The 18,390-nt window shown below is 48.2% G+C and overlaps 1 protein-coding gene across 3 annotated transcripts in view; it reads right to left on the bottom strand.

The window, feature by feature from the left end:
* LOC128914848 (sodium- and chloride-dependent betaine transporter-like) overlaps positions 1-18,390 on the bottom strand; it is a 65,858-nt gene that overhangs the window by 24,137 nt on the left and 23,331 nt on the right. For 2 of the 3 annotated variants that reach the window (XR_008468450.1, XM_054214494.1), the window contains exons 8-14: positions 18,008-18,111; positions 16,442-16,566; positions 16,050-16,162; positions 14,575-14,712; positions 13,069-13,171; positions 4,630-4,730; positions 2,926-3,096 (exon numbers count right to left, since the gene is read on the bottom strand). Coding sequence is in view for 2 of the 3 variants with exons in the window: in XM_054214494.1 (XP_054070469.1) it covers positions 2,926-3,096; positions 4,630-4,730; positions 13,069-13,171; positions 14,575-14,712; positions 16,050-16,162; positions 16,442-16,566; positions 18,008-18,111 (855 nt within the window). In the remaining variant the exon portion in view is untranslated. The remainder of the gene's footprint in view (positions 1-2,925; positions 3,097-4,629; positions 4,731-13,068; positions 13,172-14,574; positions 14,713-16,049; positions 16,163-16,441; positions 16,567-18,007; positions 18,112-18,390) is intronic. The other variant, XM_054214509.1, reaches the window with a different exon arrangement.

Raw genomic sequence — 18,390 nt, 5'->3', positions numbered from 1 at the left:
TGACCAACAGGGTATTCTATCCCATCAGCATCATGTTCAGTGTAAAAGCTAAGGGATCAAAGGGTCAAATCTCCTTCTTCAATGGTTGATGTCCTAGGAGGACCCTGTCTGTTCGTCTGCTTTTGATCCCAATCCGAGCTTTCCTGACTCCTGATGTGGAAGCCAGCTCCTGTCCAGTCTGGGACTTTCCCTGTCCCTGATGGTGACGCAATCATCATCCTGGGAGCTGGATATGGTTTTGTATCTATTATATACTTTTTATTTTATTTTATTATTATTTATTATTTCATTATTTATTAATATTTTCATGAAAGTAGCTTAGTTCTTTTTTCTAAACTCATAAATCTCCTTATCTCTTCCTCTCTTTATCTCTCTTTGGAGAGAGAGGTGGGGAAGGGGCCATCTGTCATTCTGGTTGGCCAATCCAGCCCAAACCACGACGCACACACACACCCCTTCCTGAGCACTTAGGCTTATCCCAAAACGAAGTAACATGCCATTTTCTGCAGCCACCTGCCCAGCTCCGTGGGCCAGCGTATCACTTCCCTGCTGAATACAGACTTTCACAGCTACTTTTTCCTGTTCAGGCCAGTGCACGCTCCCCCCTTGAAGAGAGCATCACAAGTAGAGTGGGCCATTCATCCGTGACTCGCTGGATTAATTTCAATGTTTTCACTCCTTGTGAAGTGCCTGCCAGGATCCCGGATTTTGCTCATTTATTCAAAAGTATTTGCCCAATGATTTCCGAAATCAGCCTTGGCCTGCAACTGCTCTGTGAGCAGTTCATTGCGAGTTTTCGGTCTTTGGAGCTGGAGCTGTCTTAATCAGCTACATTAGGAAACAACATTTGTGTTTCTTGGTCAGTCAGCTGTAACAAGAGGAATCAGTTCGTTGCAGTGACTGATCATAATTACCAATTACAAACTCGCTTTCAGTGAATATTTTGCAATATTCAGTTGAAAGGCACTGTTCCTGGAAGCATCTGTGTCAGGAAATTAATTCACTACATTTCTGGGGTGTGACTGGAAAAAAGGAACAGGTAAGTTTTGAGAAAACCTGTTTTCAAAACAAGAGCTACTTTTCCAGGATGTATCATGTGATTGGCTTTGATTCTCCCTTGAATCAACCCAGGCTTAGCAGCTGATTCCTTCCTACATGCCTAAACCACATCCTTGGAAGTTTCTTCATGTTAATGTAACTGAGAAGTCCGCGGAAATTACAACTAATATCATCTAAACCAGGGCAAATATAAAAACCCTCAAACTGAAATCAATTTCTCGGATGTGCTGTAAAATTAGCATTAACACTACTCACAGCAACATTTAAGTCCAAAGGCTCAACGCACTTTGCAACAGGTGAGAAATGTTGCTTGTGTAGCAGGAAGGACATTCTGGCAACTACTTCACTGACGGCTCCAAGCCCTCATTTAGACATATGAAACATCAGAGCTGTGGGGAGTCAGACATTTTGTGAGCCTCCCAGTCAAACTCTTCAAACTGATCACGGGAAAGGACAGATGCATTACCCCTAAACGGCTGGGAGCACAGGAGAGGGCTGTAAGAGGCAAGACTCAAGGTCTGAACTTGGAGGAAATCACATCACAGCACAAGATTCACCTGGAGTTCCTCTTATTGGGAGGTGTACAGCTCCTAGCTCCCTCCTAACCTTGCCATCTCTTCATGGCTACCAACAGCAACCAGAAGGCCCAAGGGCCAAAGGCCGCTGAACAGGAACTCTTTCATAGCATCGTACTTCTCCACCTCCTTTGCCTGCGTGGCTTGTGTCCCTCTCACTGTGTCACTGAAGACTTCTTGCTAGTGTCCCTGTCTGGGCATTGCACTGTATCTTCTCCTGAGCCTGAGATGGGCATTAGCCAGCTCTGCCACAATTCCTGTCACTCCTTATTAAGTCACATCTCCCAGCCAGCAAATAAGAGCCCCTGTGGGCACAGATTCACCTTCCCTGAGGCAATGAAGCCGATGAGGACATCCTGCACCCATCCTGGTCCTGGCTGTGTTGGCAGTGCAGGTTCCTCTTCCCCATGATCCCACAATGTGACTGTCACACCTACACCACAGTCACAGGGATGCTCCTGTCCCCTGTTCACCTTCTGCCCAACCCAATCAGCTGCAGATGAGCCTACAGTCAGTGAGGATGAGGAAGGACCAGAAGAGAAATTGTGCAGAACTTAATATGCACTGTACATCACTCAGGTCTTTCTTCATGGGTCAGGTGGTGAGTCATCTCTATGACATTACCTTCCTAGACATGCATCTTCCTAGGACAAGGTGTTTACAGTGAAAGAGGGCAGGTTTGGGCATGGCACAGGGTAGACCTTTACAGCTCTGTGAGTATGTCTTCCTTAATAGCCAGATGTCATTTCTTCACAAAAAATAACACAGTCCTGACCCAGGACTAAAAGGGGATCAGGGCCAAAGGACAAGAAGTAAAGGCAAAACAGATCCTGGTTTTGCACCTGGATTGCACTGGCAGTAGTCAGTAACGAAAGAGGAGACAAGGGTGGTGGCATGCCATCTTTACTTACGTGGCCAGCAGGACCACCTGAATCATAAACCAAACCAATCTGCCTGTCACCTCAGGTAGCTCACACTGAGGGGGTTCTCTGCCATCCAGTGGAGCCAGTGTTAGAGATGCTCTGCATATGTCTACACGCTGCCCAGAGCATGGTGGTGCAACGTCTCATGGGAGACTGGACATTTGATGATCACCCTGGAAGCTGTGCTGAGACTCTTCAAGCCCTCCAAATTGCTAGCTAGAGCTACAGGGCATTCTGGGCAAGGGCCACTCTCATCCAAGTTGTCTTCTCAGAGGAGAAATATGCCATGTACATCTTCCCTGCAGCCCTTCCCATGAGACGTCTGGGGGAAGAAGCAGCAACTCACCCAGTGACCACAATCCCAATACCTGCTTCAGGGGTCCTTTGGTTTTCACGAGGATGAAGAGGGCGTAGAGAGGAATGCAGACCATGGAGGAGAGTGCCATCAGCCAGCCCACCACGTAGCCCCAGGGTGGGTACACGTAGAAATTGTTGTATTTCAAGGGTGTGTACTTGATCAGGGAAAACAGGAAGACAGCCTGAGGAGCAGAAAACACAGACGTAGCCAGAGCAAAGGGAACAGCAAAGCTGGGCAGCCTGGCCACCCTGCAAGCACCAGCTGGGTGGCAATCATAGAATCATAGAATCTTCATGGTTGGAAAGGACCTTTGAGATCATTTAGTGCGACCATACACACACACAAAAAAAACCCCTACAATCTCTGCCCTGAAGTGCCACATCTAGACGTTTCTTAAATACCCCTAGGGGTGGTGACTCAACCACCTCCCTGGGCAGGCTGTTCCAGTGCCTGACCACTCTGTCAGTAAAGTAATTCTTCCTAATATCTAATCTAAACCTCCCCTGCCACAACTTTAGACCATTTCCTCTGGTCCTGTCATTATTCACCTGGGAGAAGAGGCCAACACCCACCTCTCTACAACCTCCTTTCAGGTAGTTGTAGAGGGCAATGAGGTCTCCCCTCAGCCTCCTCCTCTTCAAGCTAAACATGCCCAGCTCCCTCAGCCTCTCCTCATATGACTTGGCCTCAAGACCCCTCACCAGCCTGGTAGCTCTCAATGAGTGTGACGTCTTGCACAAGCTACCATGGACCTTGCTAGCTGCAGCGAAGCAGAGCTTGGTCCATGCTGACCACTCAAGGAGTTATCTCAGAGCCGGGACCAGGCTTCTCTGCAGCGTGAAGCCTTTAGACTTCTTAAGATTCAACTTAAGCAAAGTTGGCAGCAGCTTTGAGAGTCCAGCAACATTGAGACAGCCATTTATTCATATCAAAGTCAAGAACTGTTGTTGTCCCTGGCAGAAGCCCTCCAGAAGTACCACATGGGCACAGATTTATCCCTCTTGGGGCTCTCTAGCCACAGAACTCTAGATGATTTGGGCTGGATCAGGCTTGCTTTGAAAATTTCCCTGGTATTGAACTTCTGCTGGAGCCTGAGGACAGAGGACTAGAAGTCTTTTTTAAGCTGTAGCTATAGATCCCACCTGTGTTCCCACTGAGGTCAAAGAAAACAACTCTCAACACCAGATGCGGGAGCAGAATTTGGCTCAGAAATCATGTAAAAGTCAGCGGAGCAAGACTGGACATAAACTCAAAACAGGCAAGAACTCGCCTGACTTAAGGTGCATTTTCTTTAAACACAGTTGTCACAGAAGTTTTAAAAGAGATTTAATAACATAGAAAGCAAATGGCCGTGGAAAGACATTTCTGAACCACGGGAGGTCACAGGAACACAGGCTGAAGCAAGTATCTCAGAACAGGGTAATTTTCACTGCTATTCTATTCAAAAGTAATTTGACCAAACCTCTCCAGACTTTGAGGATATATTTCCCTTTGCCTTTGCAGTAAACAAGTTGCTTTTCAGGCTCAATTAATTTTCCAGGCAAAAGATAAGTCTTTAGAAAAGAAATAAATTGCCTCCTCAGCTATGGACAAGCTTCTGCTTCTCCATAGCAGTTTGAAAAAATTACAGCAGCACCTTGAAGATAAATCAGCCTTTTCTACTGAGAACCCAGGGACCCAGAATAGTATGCCATGTTGTCATAATTGCACTTACCAAGCACAGACCTGGGGTGAACACCAGCCAGCATATCTTGACTAAAGGCCAGGGCCGGAAACCAATCATGTCCTCAATGTTGTCGTAGAAGCGGTTGGCACCTTGGCCACCAGCCAGCACAGAGACAAAGTCAGAGGTCAGATCATTGTTGTTTCCTCAAACCGCTATTCGCATCAGATCCCAATTTTCGTTATCCTCAGTGTTTAGTCCCAGCAAAAACACGGCTATCCTAATAACATAGCAGCAAGTAACAGGCTTTTCTGGCATTGAAAAGGCCCATCTGTGACTAAATACAGATTAAGGTCTTTAACTTCAGCCATAAGTTATCAGAAAGCTTGACGAAGAAGAAATGCCCTGTCCCTCAGAGAGCAGCAGCTGTAAGTGAGAGGATGCAGCCCGTGCACCACTAAGAGCTGGTGAGGACCGGCACAAGGCAAGGAGGGGTGTCTGGTTTATAGGTCATCAAGGGAAAGCTCTTGCATGTTGAGCCCAAAGGATTGTGTGAGCCCAGAGTGCTAAACGGAACAAAGAGAGTAGGGGACACCAAACAAAACCCTCTCTTTGTAACACATCAGCACACCAGGGAAGTCACGTCAAGAATCTGAACTGAGCTGGGCATTTCGCTTGTTATCAAGAGCCTGCTTTCCACAGAATATTTTATTTTTGGCCTAAACGCAGAAGACCTGGCAATTCAAACTCTGCTGGAAACCAAATCTTCTGCCTGCAAGTGCTGCTGTACTGTCCAATGGGAGCTGTCTTGTGGGTGCCTGATCTCCTTCTCTTCTCATTACTTTCACTTACTAGATTATGTTGTTCACAGTATGTGGTACCCACCTGAATCTCAGGGTGCACCAGAGTGGGATATACATCTGGAGAACACCTAAAAGTCCTGCCACTGGCCAGACCCTAACCATTGACTCTTCCCAACCCAAAGCACAAAGAGAAAATGCATGCAATGGTATATAGAGGAGATGATGTAACACAGATGGACTTCAGCAGACCTTGTAGTAAGCTCTAAGATGTCTTCAAAGATCAAATGTTTAGCGTTGTCCAGAAAGAGATGTGAAATTAAGAAGAATCAAAAAGTCATTCATAAGATGCTCTAACATCTTCCTAACTAGAGTTAACTAGATGTACTATATCGTACTGCCTCAGGTGAAATAGGGCAACAATATTAGACAAAAAAATGGGAGAAAGCCTGTTCAGTTAAGCACCTCTGGGATAATACCATATTTATCTTATCGAAATTTTGTCACAGTGCTTAGCTGATAAAGGGATCTGCCTTCAGGGGTGTTCATCCAGCTGTGAACTTATGGTCATGCCACGGTTCCCACCTGCAAGCATGATGAGATGAGACCTGGCTTCTTTACATCTTAACACCAGAAGGCTGGGGTGGGGAAAATACACGCCTAGAGGATTGGCCTCACCTGCAAGTGTTTAAGGTTTCATAAAACCATGTTGAGCTTCTTGTCACCAACACTCTCAAGCCATTCTCCACCCAACCTGTATTTGTGCTTGGGATTGCCCCGATCCACATGCGGGACCTTGCACTTGGCCTTGTTGAACTTCATGAGGTTGCCACAGGCCTGCCTCTCAAGCCTGTCGAGGTCCCTCTGGATGGCATCCCTTCCCACCAGCATGTTGACTGCACCACACAGCTTGGTGTCGTCAGCAAACTTACTGAGGATGCACCCAATCCCACTGTCCATGTCACCGACAAAGATGTTTACCTGCACCAGTCCCAATACCAAGCCCTGAGGAAGGCCACTTGTCACTGGTCTCCACTTGGACATCGAGCTGTTGACTGCAACTCTTTGAGTGAGACCACCCAGCCTTATCCATTTATCAACTGCATAGTCCATCCATCAAATCCATGTCTCTCCAATTTAGAGACCAGGATGTTGTGCAGAATAGCGTCAAATGCTTTGAACAAGTCCAGGTAGATGATGTCAGTTGCTCTTCCCTTATCCACAAGCACTTGTAAAAGGCCCTTGTAAGAATGTAAAAGGCCATTGTAAAAGGCCAGCAAATTTGTCAGGCCCATAGTGAAGCCATGTTGGCTGTCACCAATCACCTCCTTCTTTTTCATGTGCCTTAGCATAGTTTCCAACAGCATCTGCTCCATGATCTTGCTGGGCACAGAGGTGAGACTGACTGGCCTGTATTTCCCCAGGTCTTCCTTTTTCTCTTTTTAAAAATGGAAGTTATATTTCCCCTTTTCCAGTCAGCAGGAACTTCACCGGACTGCCATCACTTCTCAAATATGATGGATAGTGGCTTGGCAACTCCATCCACTAGTTCCCTCAGGACCCACAGATGCATCTCATCAAGTCCCATGGACTTGTGCACCTTCAAGATCCTTAGATGGTCTCAAACGTGACCTTCTCCTACAGTGGGCGGTTCTTCCTTCTCCCAGCCCCTGCCTTTTCTTTCTGAGACTGGGACAGTGTGGCTAGAGCACTTGCTGGTGAAGACTGAGGCAGAAAAGTCATTGAGTACTTCAGCCTTCTCCATATCCCAGGTGACCACGTCTCCTGTTTCCTTCCTGAGAGGGCCCACATTTTCCCTAGTCTTCCTTTTATCACTGGCGTACCTGTAGAAGCTTTTCTTGTTGCCCTTGACATCCCTGTCCAGATTTAACTCTCTCTGGGCTTTAACTTTCCTAACCTGATCCCTGGCTGCTTGGACAATTTCTCTGTATTCCTCTCAGGCTACCTGTCCTTGCTTCCACCCTCCCTAGGCTTCCTTTTTGTGTTTGAGTTTGTCCAGGAGCTCCTTGTTCAGCCAGGCCTCCTGGCATTTTTGCCTGATTTCCTCTTTGTTGGGATGCATTGCTCCTGAGCTTGGAGGAGGTGATCCTTGAATATTAACCAGCTTTCTTGGGCCCATCTTCCCTCCAGGGCTTTATCCCATGGTACTCTACCAAGCAGATCCATGAAGAGCCCAAAGTCTGCTCTCCTGAAGTTCAGGGTAGCGAGCTTACCATGTGCCCTCCTTGCTGCTCTATGGATCTTGAACTCCACCATTTCATGGTCACTACAGCCAAGGCTGCCCTTGACCTTCACAGTCCCCACCAGCCCCTCCTTGTTGGCGAGAACAAGGTCCAGCATAGCATGTCACCTCATTGTCTCCTCTATCACTTGGAGAAGGAAGTTATCATCAATGCATTCCAGGAACCTTCTGGGTTGCTTATGCCCTGCTGTGTTGTCCCTCCAACAGATATCGGGGTGGCTGAGGTCCTTCATGAGGACCAGAGTTTGTGAACATGAGGCTGCCCCTATCTGTTTATAGAGGGACTCATCTGCTTGGTCTTCCTGGTTGGGTGGCCTGTGGCAGACCCCCACTGTAACATCGCCTGTCCTGGCCCTCCCTTTAATCCTGACCCATAAGCTCTTGGTAGGCTCTTCATCCATTCCCGGGAGGAGCTCCATGCACTCCAGCTGGTCCTTGACATAGAGGGTGACACCTCCCTCCTCATGTCCCCTGCCTGTCCTTCCTGAAGAGCCTGTATCCTTCCATTCCAACACTCCAGTCATAGGAGCCATCCCACCACATCTCCGTAACGCCCATGAGACCATAGCCCTGCAGGCACACACATCTTGAACTCCTGTTGTTCAGTGGTGAGTTTTATTTTGGTTTGTGTTTTTATGTCTTAGAATTAAATTCTTGTATTATGTTTCCTTTAAATATTTGAAATCTACAAAACATGTTGTGTGGGCTTTTCTTTTTTGTAATTTTTTGCATTATTTTCAATATCCCATGACTAATGCTTGCAGGAAGGCTCTTTTAAACCCAGCTTTTAGAAGTATTTATGCTGGGGGGGCAGGTTCTTTGAACACCTCATTGTTCCCATCTTGAGTTGGCAAGTTAACAAGCAAGTAGCCTCAAGCAAAGACAACAAGCTGTGGCATATCAAGGGACACAGCCTTGTGTGGGAGCCCAGCCTACACCAGAGAACAGAACCCTAAATTTCCAGGCTGTAAATATCATGAGGTTTCAGATAGCATTTCCGAAAATATACTGGGGATGAAAGGGAGATGGCATAAAAAATTTATTTTGCCAAAAAGACAAAATCTGTCACAGGGTGAAAAAAAAAAAAGGAGAGAGATAAAAATGATGTAACTTGCAGTTTAGAATATGAGTATAGCACAGTCTCTTACACCATACAGTGTTTCCACCGAAACACTGTGATATCAGATACATGACAGATAAATACATTCATAACACAGCTTTGTGGAAGCCAAAGTTTCACTACAAATTTGGATCTAGGATCTAGTGGAAGAGACATAGCAATTAAAGAAATACAAAGATGCCAAACAAAAAGAAAGATGTAACAGACATCCATCCTTCACCAAGAAAATAACCCAAAATTTACGTTGTTAGTTACGGTGTGCTACCAGTCCTTATCCCTATTCTCTGTAGTACAACCATTGGGTCCTTCATTTCCACAGCCACTATGGCAGCAGTAGGTGATGCGAAGAAACACAATGGGGACTGACATGAACGTCCTCAGAGGGTATAAGAACAGGAGGTTTTAAATGCTTTATATTTCGCAGGCAGATGAAAAAGTAATCAAGCTTAAGAAGTCATCAGTTCAATCACTCAACATTGCCTTTTGAGCAAATTAGAAGCTGGAGGACATGTGCAGTCCCCCTTCCTTCCCAGCACGTTAGAAGGGTTAGATAAAGCTCCTGCAGAGAAAACCATAAAGATTTCCCCAATGAGATTTTTGTTGGAATAAACAAAGATGCTTGCTGTTATCCCCAATATCCCAAGACAAGGAGGAATGGTACGCAGGCACAGAGCAGTTACTCATGCACGCTGGTACCACTTCTCTTGTGCTGACCAATCCCATATACCTTCAAAGCTGTTGCAAGCTTTTCTAACAAATCATTTTATTTTATTTTTACAATATCCAGAAACAGTGAGTTTCACAAGTCTGCTAGTTTGGAATCTGTGAAAAAGCCCTCCCTCTTAAATCCTTTCTCCCAAGCTGCATTTATTTGCATTCATCTATATCAAATTTCAGCCACAGGATTTCAATAGGTGCTGACGCCGGCTCTATGCCATAGTGCTAAGCTTGTGTCCGTTCCCTCTCTGTCCCAAACCTGCAGAGCCAACACCTGCGCCAAACCTGTGCAAAACGCCAGCAGCAGAGATGCTGTGGCACCGCAACAACTGTGCATCCTTTGGGTACCAGGTGCACAGAGCAGGCCCCTTATGGTCCGTAAATAAACATGTAAGATTGCCTATAGCCGGTGCATCCAAGAGGATAAAGCACACACGGCTGGAGCAAGCCCAAGAGGCAGGATCCAGGCAGAAGGAGGTCGCCGCTTCTGGTAGCCATGCTGCACGTGAGCAAGAGAGCGAGAGAAAGATTTATACCAGCACAACACGGGTTCACCCTAGAGCCACCCACAGATACCTGCTGGCATCAGTTTGCTTTAGCTTTGTAAACAGTCCTAATGGTTTCAGCCCCAGCTCTCCTGCAGCGATGGAGGCACTCGCTTTCTCCTGGAAGAGATAATCCTAATGGGCATGCTGTGACTGCCTGGAAAATATCCTCCCTGCAGCACATTTCGGTGGCACCATGTTGCGAATCCCAGTGCTCAAAACCTGTGCCCACTCACATGAGGGCTGCCTGTCCCAAAGTGGAAGGGAGACAGGAGACGGGGGGAAAAAAAACAGCCAAACCCCCTCCAGCGATCCCCTCTAGGGAATGTCATCAGCAGGTCCGATGCTGGGCGATCCTTTCCCAGGCAGAGTGCAGTACGCGAGGAAATCCTCAGATCTTTGCGAGAGCAGCTGCCTGGCAGCAGAGGGAAGCTGCCAAGTGGTGGGTGGTTGGCGTATGTGCTGGGAGAGGGGAAACTCAGAACGCATATTTGTGTTAGCAAAAATGCTGTAATTCTTCACAGTGTAAGCAAGAGGCTCAGCCTTGCCAATTCTGAGGCTGGGGAAAAAAACATTAATTGGCACCAGGCACTTTTTTTTTTTCCACTAAGATGCCTCACCTTGGCCTCTGACTACATTTCGGACCAGAATCAGCCCAATGAATGCAAAGCAGAACATCAAGAGGATAAAATCCCACTGTGTGGAGTGGGGCAAATGAACCCATGGTGATGGGGGAAAGGGCCATTTCTCAGTCTCCAGCTGCTCCGTCCCCTTTCCAGGTTGCTGAGGCAACATCACCTCTCCTGCTGCTCATTGTCTGCCATGGCTCCTTTCCGTGGGTCATCGGAAAAGGCATGTGGCCTGAGCGACCCTAAAAATGGCAGGGGAGTCCCATACGTTAAAGCATAATTCAGTTTAATGTAACCCAGCACGGTGATGATGAAGGCCTGTCACAGATGGATGGGAATATCCATCCCCCTGTAAATCCAACGGGGACTGGGTAGAAGGAGACTCTAAATTAAAATCTGGCGGGTCTGGTATTGCAAGCCCTCAGGTAAGCTTCCCTTGTAGGACATCTCTCTAGAATAAATCTCTCTTACAGATCTGCTTCTCTTGCCTTCCCCAGAGGTCAAGTCCATGCAGCCGGACCTTCTACCTTTTCAGTAAGACAGGAGTCCATCCAGACCAGCAATTGGCTCCTGCTGTACATAAACAATTTGGAGAAACTGATAACCCAAACAATTTGGAGAAACTGATAACCCCTTCATCAGCAACTGCACTACAGCCAATGCAACCTCTATAAAACTGTAAGCACCAAAGAGAGCACACAGGGACTGACCCCTGTCTCTTCTAAAATAAGACAAAGGTGGCACCAAATCAAATTAGCAGGTGGCAGATTCAAAACCAGGAAAAGAGAGTGACTCCTCACACAACACCTGACCAAGCCATGGAGCCCCTTGCTGCAACATTTTCCGAGTCAACCGGAAAAATTAACAGAAGAGAGATAAATAGATTTGGCTTCTGGCTCTGAAAATCCCTGGGAAACAAGCTGAGTATTGCATCCGGCTCTGGGACCTCCAGCACAAGACAGACATGGACCTCTTAAAGTGGGTTCAGAGAAAGGCCAAGAAAATGATCAGAGGACTGGAACACATCTCTTATGAAGACAGGCTGAGAGAGTTGGGGTTGTTCAGCCTGAAGAAGAGAAGGCTCCGGGGAGACCTTGTTGCAGCCTTTCAATATATAAAGGGGGCTTGTAGGAAAGGCAGATAAAGACTTTTTACTAGGGCTTATAGTGACACAACAACGGGTAACAGTTTTAAACTGAAAGACGGTAGATTTGGATTGGATGTAAGGAAGAAGGGAAGAAATTTTTCACTATGAGGGTGCTGAAACACTGGAACCAGTTGCCCAGAGAAGCTGTAGATACCCCATCCCTGGAAGTGTTCAAGGCCAGGCTGGGTGGGGCTCTGAGCAACCTGATGTAGTGAAAGATGTCCCTGCCCATGATAGGGGGTTGGACTAGATAACATTTAAAGGTCCCTTCTAACCCAAACCTTTCTATGGTTCGATAATAAGTCATTAGAACCTGTAAGAATATTCTCAGAAAGTATCATTGCTAACTTTTCTGCTATTATACTCCTTCCTGAGCATCCATTCTTGGCCATTGAAAGAGACGACATGATGCTCATGCCTGCAATCTTTTCCTTAGGTTAGGATGGCCATGCTGCTTGGCGCAGCTAGGAACCAGCAGATGCATGATCGTGGGATGTTGAGAGTCTGGTCTAAGCTGGGATCTTCTACATCTTTGCATGATCCTGACAGGTACTGAGCTCCTGTAGCTTCATGAAGGTAAGAAGAGAGAGCATCTTCCCTGCATCACACACAACTAGACCCCTTGCCCGAAAACGACCAGCCTTGCCGTGTGCTTCAGGGAGATGAACTGCAGCCTGTGTGCTCAGGCACAGTTCAGCAGGGAAGAGATCTCCCGTAGGACATCACAGGATCCTCTTCTTACTGCACAGACTAACAAGCACTTGGTTTCCTTCTGACAGTTCACGGAGCTCAGTTTAATCCTGCTCCTGAGTAGTTTAGTTACAGACTTCACTGAGAGCCAAAGCAGTCCCTTCCATTTCTTTTAGGAGTGCCGGCACAGCCCCTGCAAACAGGAAGCGTTGCAGGAGTCTGCATCCCAGCATTTTGTGTTAAATTAGCTGACAGGACTAAACTAAAGGCACAACGTAAGCAGACAGTAACAAAGACCAAAGAACAGCAGTCGCTCCTCTATAGCTGATTTTCTAATTCAAAGGAGAGATGGGAAGAGCAGCAAGGTAGTTCAACATAAGGAACCTTCAGAGAGGGGAAAAAAGCATTCCTACTACAAATGTGGAGCAATTAAGAAATGTTGCGAGGAAACACAGTGGAAACCAGACAAGAAAGAGGGTAATTACAGCATTCCTTTGCCCCCTTAGGATCTTTTCTGTCTATTCCAACTTCTCAACACCCCATCCTTGCCTTGAGAACAGGTTTTTGTCCTCCACTTACCATACACCCATCCTACACAGATGACTTCAAAAATTGCCAGGAAGAGCAGGCATGTGCCACTGGCAGCATAGTAGTCAAAGAGCTGGAAGATGTACATGCCACCCTGTTGAAGAGACAGAGAAGACAGAATCATGGCAGGACTATTCCATGTGAGGGGAAAAATGACCGAGGGAAGCAGGATAGCTGCAGAAACGCTGCATGTAGACCAGGTGGGAGAAGGAGAAGAGCCTTCTCTCGGGGCTGCGCCCTCTTTGTACCAAAAAGACAGTCAGGTTTGGTGGCAGGAGAGCTTTTCATGCTCATTTCATGATACTGCTAGGCTAGGCTGGTCTCTGTGTCCATAAGAGCAGGATCCAGTTTGTTTGCTTGTTTTAAATCAGTTAGCAAGTTTCCAGCATCATTTCAAAACCCCATGTGGAAGTGCAGAACTTTGCACCCATGAAACTGAGATCCTGAGGATCAGGATATTCAGATACCTCATTTTTGCTGCATCCATCTTTACATATTGCTCAAGGTCCAGGCCCTGCGATGGCAGATGCATGTGACTTCCCTGCTGCCTTTGAGCTGAATCCTGCATAGTTGCCATCAGCCACCTCTACAGGTCAGTCTATGACTCCACTCTCATACTTTCATGTGTTTTCTCAAAGAGAAAGCCTCTCCAATACAAGTCAACCAGATGCTTTCAAATAGTGCTGAACGGCTCTAGACACTGTCAGTGTAGCACAGAAGTTACTCCTTCATCCCACTACGTATGAGGTGACATTCTGTGACAATGGGAATAGATGCCTCCATGCAAGGGGGCATGCAAATGTCATAGGAACCGTTAATGAAATTTCACTCAAAGCTCTTGTGATTGCAGTGGGAGCTGCCCAGGATCATTCAGCAGTGCCTAAGAAGTTTAGCAGGACTTAGCCGTCACTACACAGCACACGGAGGCAACACAGAGGAGTTCTAACACTCCACAGTGCAGCACAGCACAGCAAACCACTGTGCAGGAAGAGGTGCTTGGCTATTAGCTGCAGAGCAGGGCAAACAAGTGTGCACATAGCATCGCACTGACACAGCTCTCCTGCTTCTGGTCCCAGGGATCACAGGGCCCTCACTGGCTCAGACAGGATTACAGTGCAGCCACTATCCCCAGCCTTCCCTCCCACTGCTCTGCTTCTTGTGGAAAGCAGCCAGCAAATGATTGCTGCCCTTAGAAGAGCTTCTGCTCGTGCAGCTCGGATTGTTTTAGCCACCAGGCCTGGTATTTGCACAAAGCTGTATGTCAGGCAGCCTCTCTGGACTGTGGGACCGTCTCTCTGGAAGGCTCAGTCATGCAGCAAGAACAATAGCATCACACAGGATAAAACCAGCGTTGTCTGTGAGAGACACGGGCTAATGCATTAGAGATGAAGAACAATTAGCAGCATCAAAGACGAGCTTGCTGTGTCTACCCACTCCTCCAGAGCAGTCTAGCAGGGTTTCTGGTGCTCGGCTGTACCCCAGCTACTCCTTTCTTACCTCAGTGACCAGCAATAAGCCCAGCAGGTAGCATATGACCGCGATGGCCAGGATCAGCAGCTCCCGACGCCCCTTCTTTCGAAACACGCCAGGGAACATGTCAATAAGAGCTGTCACCATGCTCTCCACACAGACAAACTGCAGAAGACAGGTTAGAAAAATCAGTGTCTCTCCTTCCCCAAGCACACATTCCCTCTCACTACCCTTTTTTCCTCCAGCCACCAAAATACTTATTTTTTTTGTTTTCTCTTTCTGTCTGTCTTGCTTCCAAGTGCCAGCGGCAACTGCAAGGGACCCAAACACAGCTTGGTATATCAGTGAGGTCTCCTCTGGAGCCGCAGACTGAAGGGGTTAAAAGTACAGCCCCATGTTGGGGGGATGAACTGTGAGACGTACAAGGAATTGCCTCAAACCCAACAGAGCATGCGGCTGCACAGCAGGAATGACCAAGGTGTGGGACAAGACTGTGCCCCTCGAGCAGGGTGAGGAAGCATCTGAGATGGTACAAGGAATCCTTGTGACAGAGGGGCGATCCCCCTGCCACCGTGAAAATAAGGGTAGCCAGGTGACTGTTGGGGGCACAGCTCTAACATCAAGCACACCCCTTGTACAGCAGGACCAGCTGTAAAATATGCCATGACTGCCTGGGACAACCCAGTAGGGCGGGTGGCCAGGGGTCCCACAGGTGAATCTCTGGCTTTCGCGGCTGACCATGGAGCAGGATGCTTGCTCATCACTACGTGGCTCTTGGTCTCACAGTGCATGTCACCCATGGGGTATGTGAGAAAGCATCAGCCATTCCTAGAACAGCCCAGACAGCATGAAGCAGAGCCATGAGCCGAATGAGACAGGAGGGGACCTTGACCCAGAGAAACAGAGGAAAGAGACCTCATTCTCCAGGCACAGGGGCTGCGGTGCTGCAAAGTGGAGCCTGAGCAGAGCACCCTGCCTGGCAGACATGCCAGGGCATCCCCTGCTGCTCCCCTTGTGCCAGCATGCCAGGGTTGCACACTGTGCTCCACAGGGTGCTCTTACTGGGTTTTTCTCCTGGAACAGCAGCTGTATGGGAGGGTAAGAGATGGGCCCACCAGCAAGGGATTGCTCTGCTGAGATGCAGTTGGGAGAAAACAGCCCCATTCCCCTTCCCAGACTGCCCTGCTCTGTGCTGGGCCTCAGTCCATAGTGTGCACAGTTTTGGTGCTGGCACAGAGGTGGGAGAGGATGCAGCTGGGACACCCTCACATACACACAGGGAGAAGGATGCCAAACAGCGGTGCCAGCACACAAAAACACTAGCCTCCCATCAGCCCTGGCTCTGAGCTCCCACAGTGTGAAAGTGCTGCTGACAACGTGGAGAACATATTTGAGGTACCAGCAAAGCATATAACCACCTTATCCTTTCTCATGGCCTTGGGGAGTGCTCAGGGTAGGGACAGGCACCTGGGCGTTAGATGAGGAGGGGGCATTTGCTGTACCTGGCTGTCCAGTCCCAAGAAGATCAGCATGAGGAAGAAGAGGCAGGACCAGAGCTGAGACACAGGCATCATCGTCACTGCTGTTGGATATGCTATGAAAGCCAGCCCAGGACCTGCCAACAGACCACAGGATGACCACATGTGTCCCCCACACCACTGCCTGCCACCACCACCGTGCAGCATGGACTGAGCTTCAAAGCTCATCTCACCATGTCTCCTTGCCCACACAGGGCTGAAAGCTGTGTCCAGGAGCACTGGCCCTGCAGACCTCACTGCAGACACCCATAGCGATAGAGGATGTAGATAACATCCTGGGCTTCGCTTCAGAAAATTCCCCTCCCCTTCAGGCTTTCTGTTTTGCCTTGGCTCTGAAATCTCCTGGAAGAACCTACCTGATTCAGCCACTTCTGCAATGGGTACACCCTGCTCTCGAGCCATGAAGCCCAACACAGAGAAAATGGCAAAGCCAGCAACGAAGCTGGTGGCACTGTTCAGGAAGCAGAGCATGATGCAGTCCCTGCAGGGGGGGAGACCAGAGAGAAGTCAGTGTTTCCTGCTGCAGAATGGGTCCACTTGGCATCACATCTGTACTCGACTTCAGTCAAACAGCATGGTCCATGGTCCTTGGCATTGACCAAGGAACAGCAATGCTGCTCTTGAACTCCCTCAGAAACAAAAAGCCCAGAACAGAGGCAAAAATCAGCCTGCCTACTTTATACCCTGCGGCTCAAGAGTTATAGGATTATACGTGGCACAAAGAGAGACATAGGGCACCACCAGTGGCTTGTGAATAGGATGCCACAATGATATACGTAAGCATGGCGACAAAAAAGTTGACAGGAATCAAGAGAATAAGAAAAACAACAGAGAAAATGAGAAAAGCAGCAAATTAGAAACGGGAAGAGGTTGCAAAAGCAAACATAGTCAAGAAAGAGGAGCATCTGAAAGCGTGAACATGTACGGGTTCAGCACGTCTGGTAAACAAGGACTAATAGGGCCCTAACAGGGTATGAATTGGCTGGGCTGGAAACCCCACACGCCGGGATCCTGCCTGGGCAGCTGCCAGAACCAACCCACAGCATCAGCTGCTATGGGACAGTGTGGACAAGCAGCACACCTGGGCCACCCAGAGCTAAACTGCCAGTCCAAGGCACCTAAAGCATTAGAGGAAGGCATCAGTGCACAGCTCCATTGGTGACAGATGTGTTTTGGGAGAGCCAGGGGAAAGTATTAATTGCCTGACCAACAGCCATGGCAGCATCTATTTGAGAACAGAAGAGGAGAGATGATTGATGTCTCTAGAGTACCATTACATTTTCCCATCCACGCTGGAGCAACACATGAAGGAATAACAAAGCCCCCACTCCTCGTGGCTCTTTGGAAGGTGTCAGAAATGGTCCTGATGGCTTCACTGAGCTCCATGTCAGGCCATGGATAAAATAGATCTGTAATCCAAGGGCAAGGAGGAGGCCAGACAGACCTGATTAATCTCTGTGTGAAGATCAAAATGCCACTGGCAGTACGTTACCCTGATGTCAGTAAAGCAGTGGAGACAGGGAAGCATCATCTTCCTACCATTTTCCCTGCCTAGCAAGTGACAGCAGAGCTGGCTGTGCCACCCCTGCTCACCCACCCTGTCAAAATAGCCCATGGTGTCTCCACAGTGGCTGGAGACACTCTCCATTTTCTCTCCCTGCCTCTCCTCTCATCTCTCCTGTTTCCAAGCTGACTCATGCAAGAGAACAGTAGTAAAGCCATTTTCTGGATCTCCTGTGTTTCCCTCAGCCACTCTGCCCCACAGCGAGTCCTCTGCAGGTTCCACACTCTGAGCAGCTCATTAGTCAAAGTAGCATGACCCAAGGCCTCCTGTGGGGACAGAGCCTGCCTCAGATGCAGCTCTGTGCTGTTTGGCTCTGAGCAAATTTCCAGAAGGATGTGAGGATCCAGGCTCCTCTTACCTGTAACAGTTGTTGGTATACTTGTTGTAGCTGCCCAGGGCTGTCAGGCACCCCTGGCAAATGGCATAGGAGAAGAGGATCTGAGTGCCTGCATCCATCCAGACCTGGAACAGAGAAGGTCAGTGGTCTCCAGACCTGGCAACAAAATAAGCAAATGGCTATGCCCTGTCTAGCAGCAGTCCCTTGATCCATGCAGAACAAACTGCATGAGACAGAGAGGGGCTCAGTGAATGTAGAAACTGGGATACCTCTCTGGGAAAACTGAGCTATAGAATGGAAAGTCCTACAGTAAAAGGCTCCTGAGGGGACCGTATTTTCATATCCCACTCAAAGAGTCACGGGGCACACCACTCCCCCATCCCGCACCTTTACTTTCTGGGTGG

This window comes from Rissa tridactyla, chromosome 1, assembly GCF_028500815.1.
Source record: "Rissa tridactyla isolate bRisTri1 chromosome 1, bRisTri1.patW.cur.20221130, whole genome shotgun sequence".
NCBI lineage: Eukaryota > Metazoa > Chordata > Aves > Charadriiformes > Laridae > Rissa > Rissa tridactyla.
Note: the sequence above shows the minus strand (reverse complement) of the source record. Positions and strands in the feature narration are given on the sequence as shown.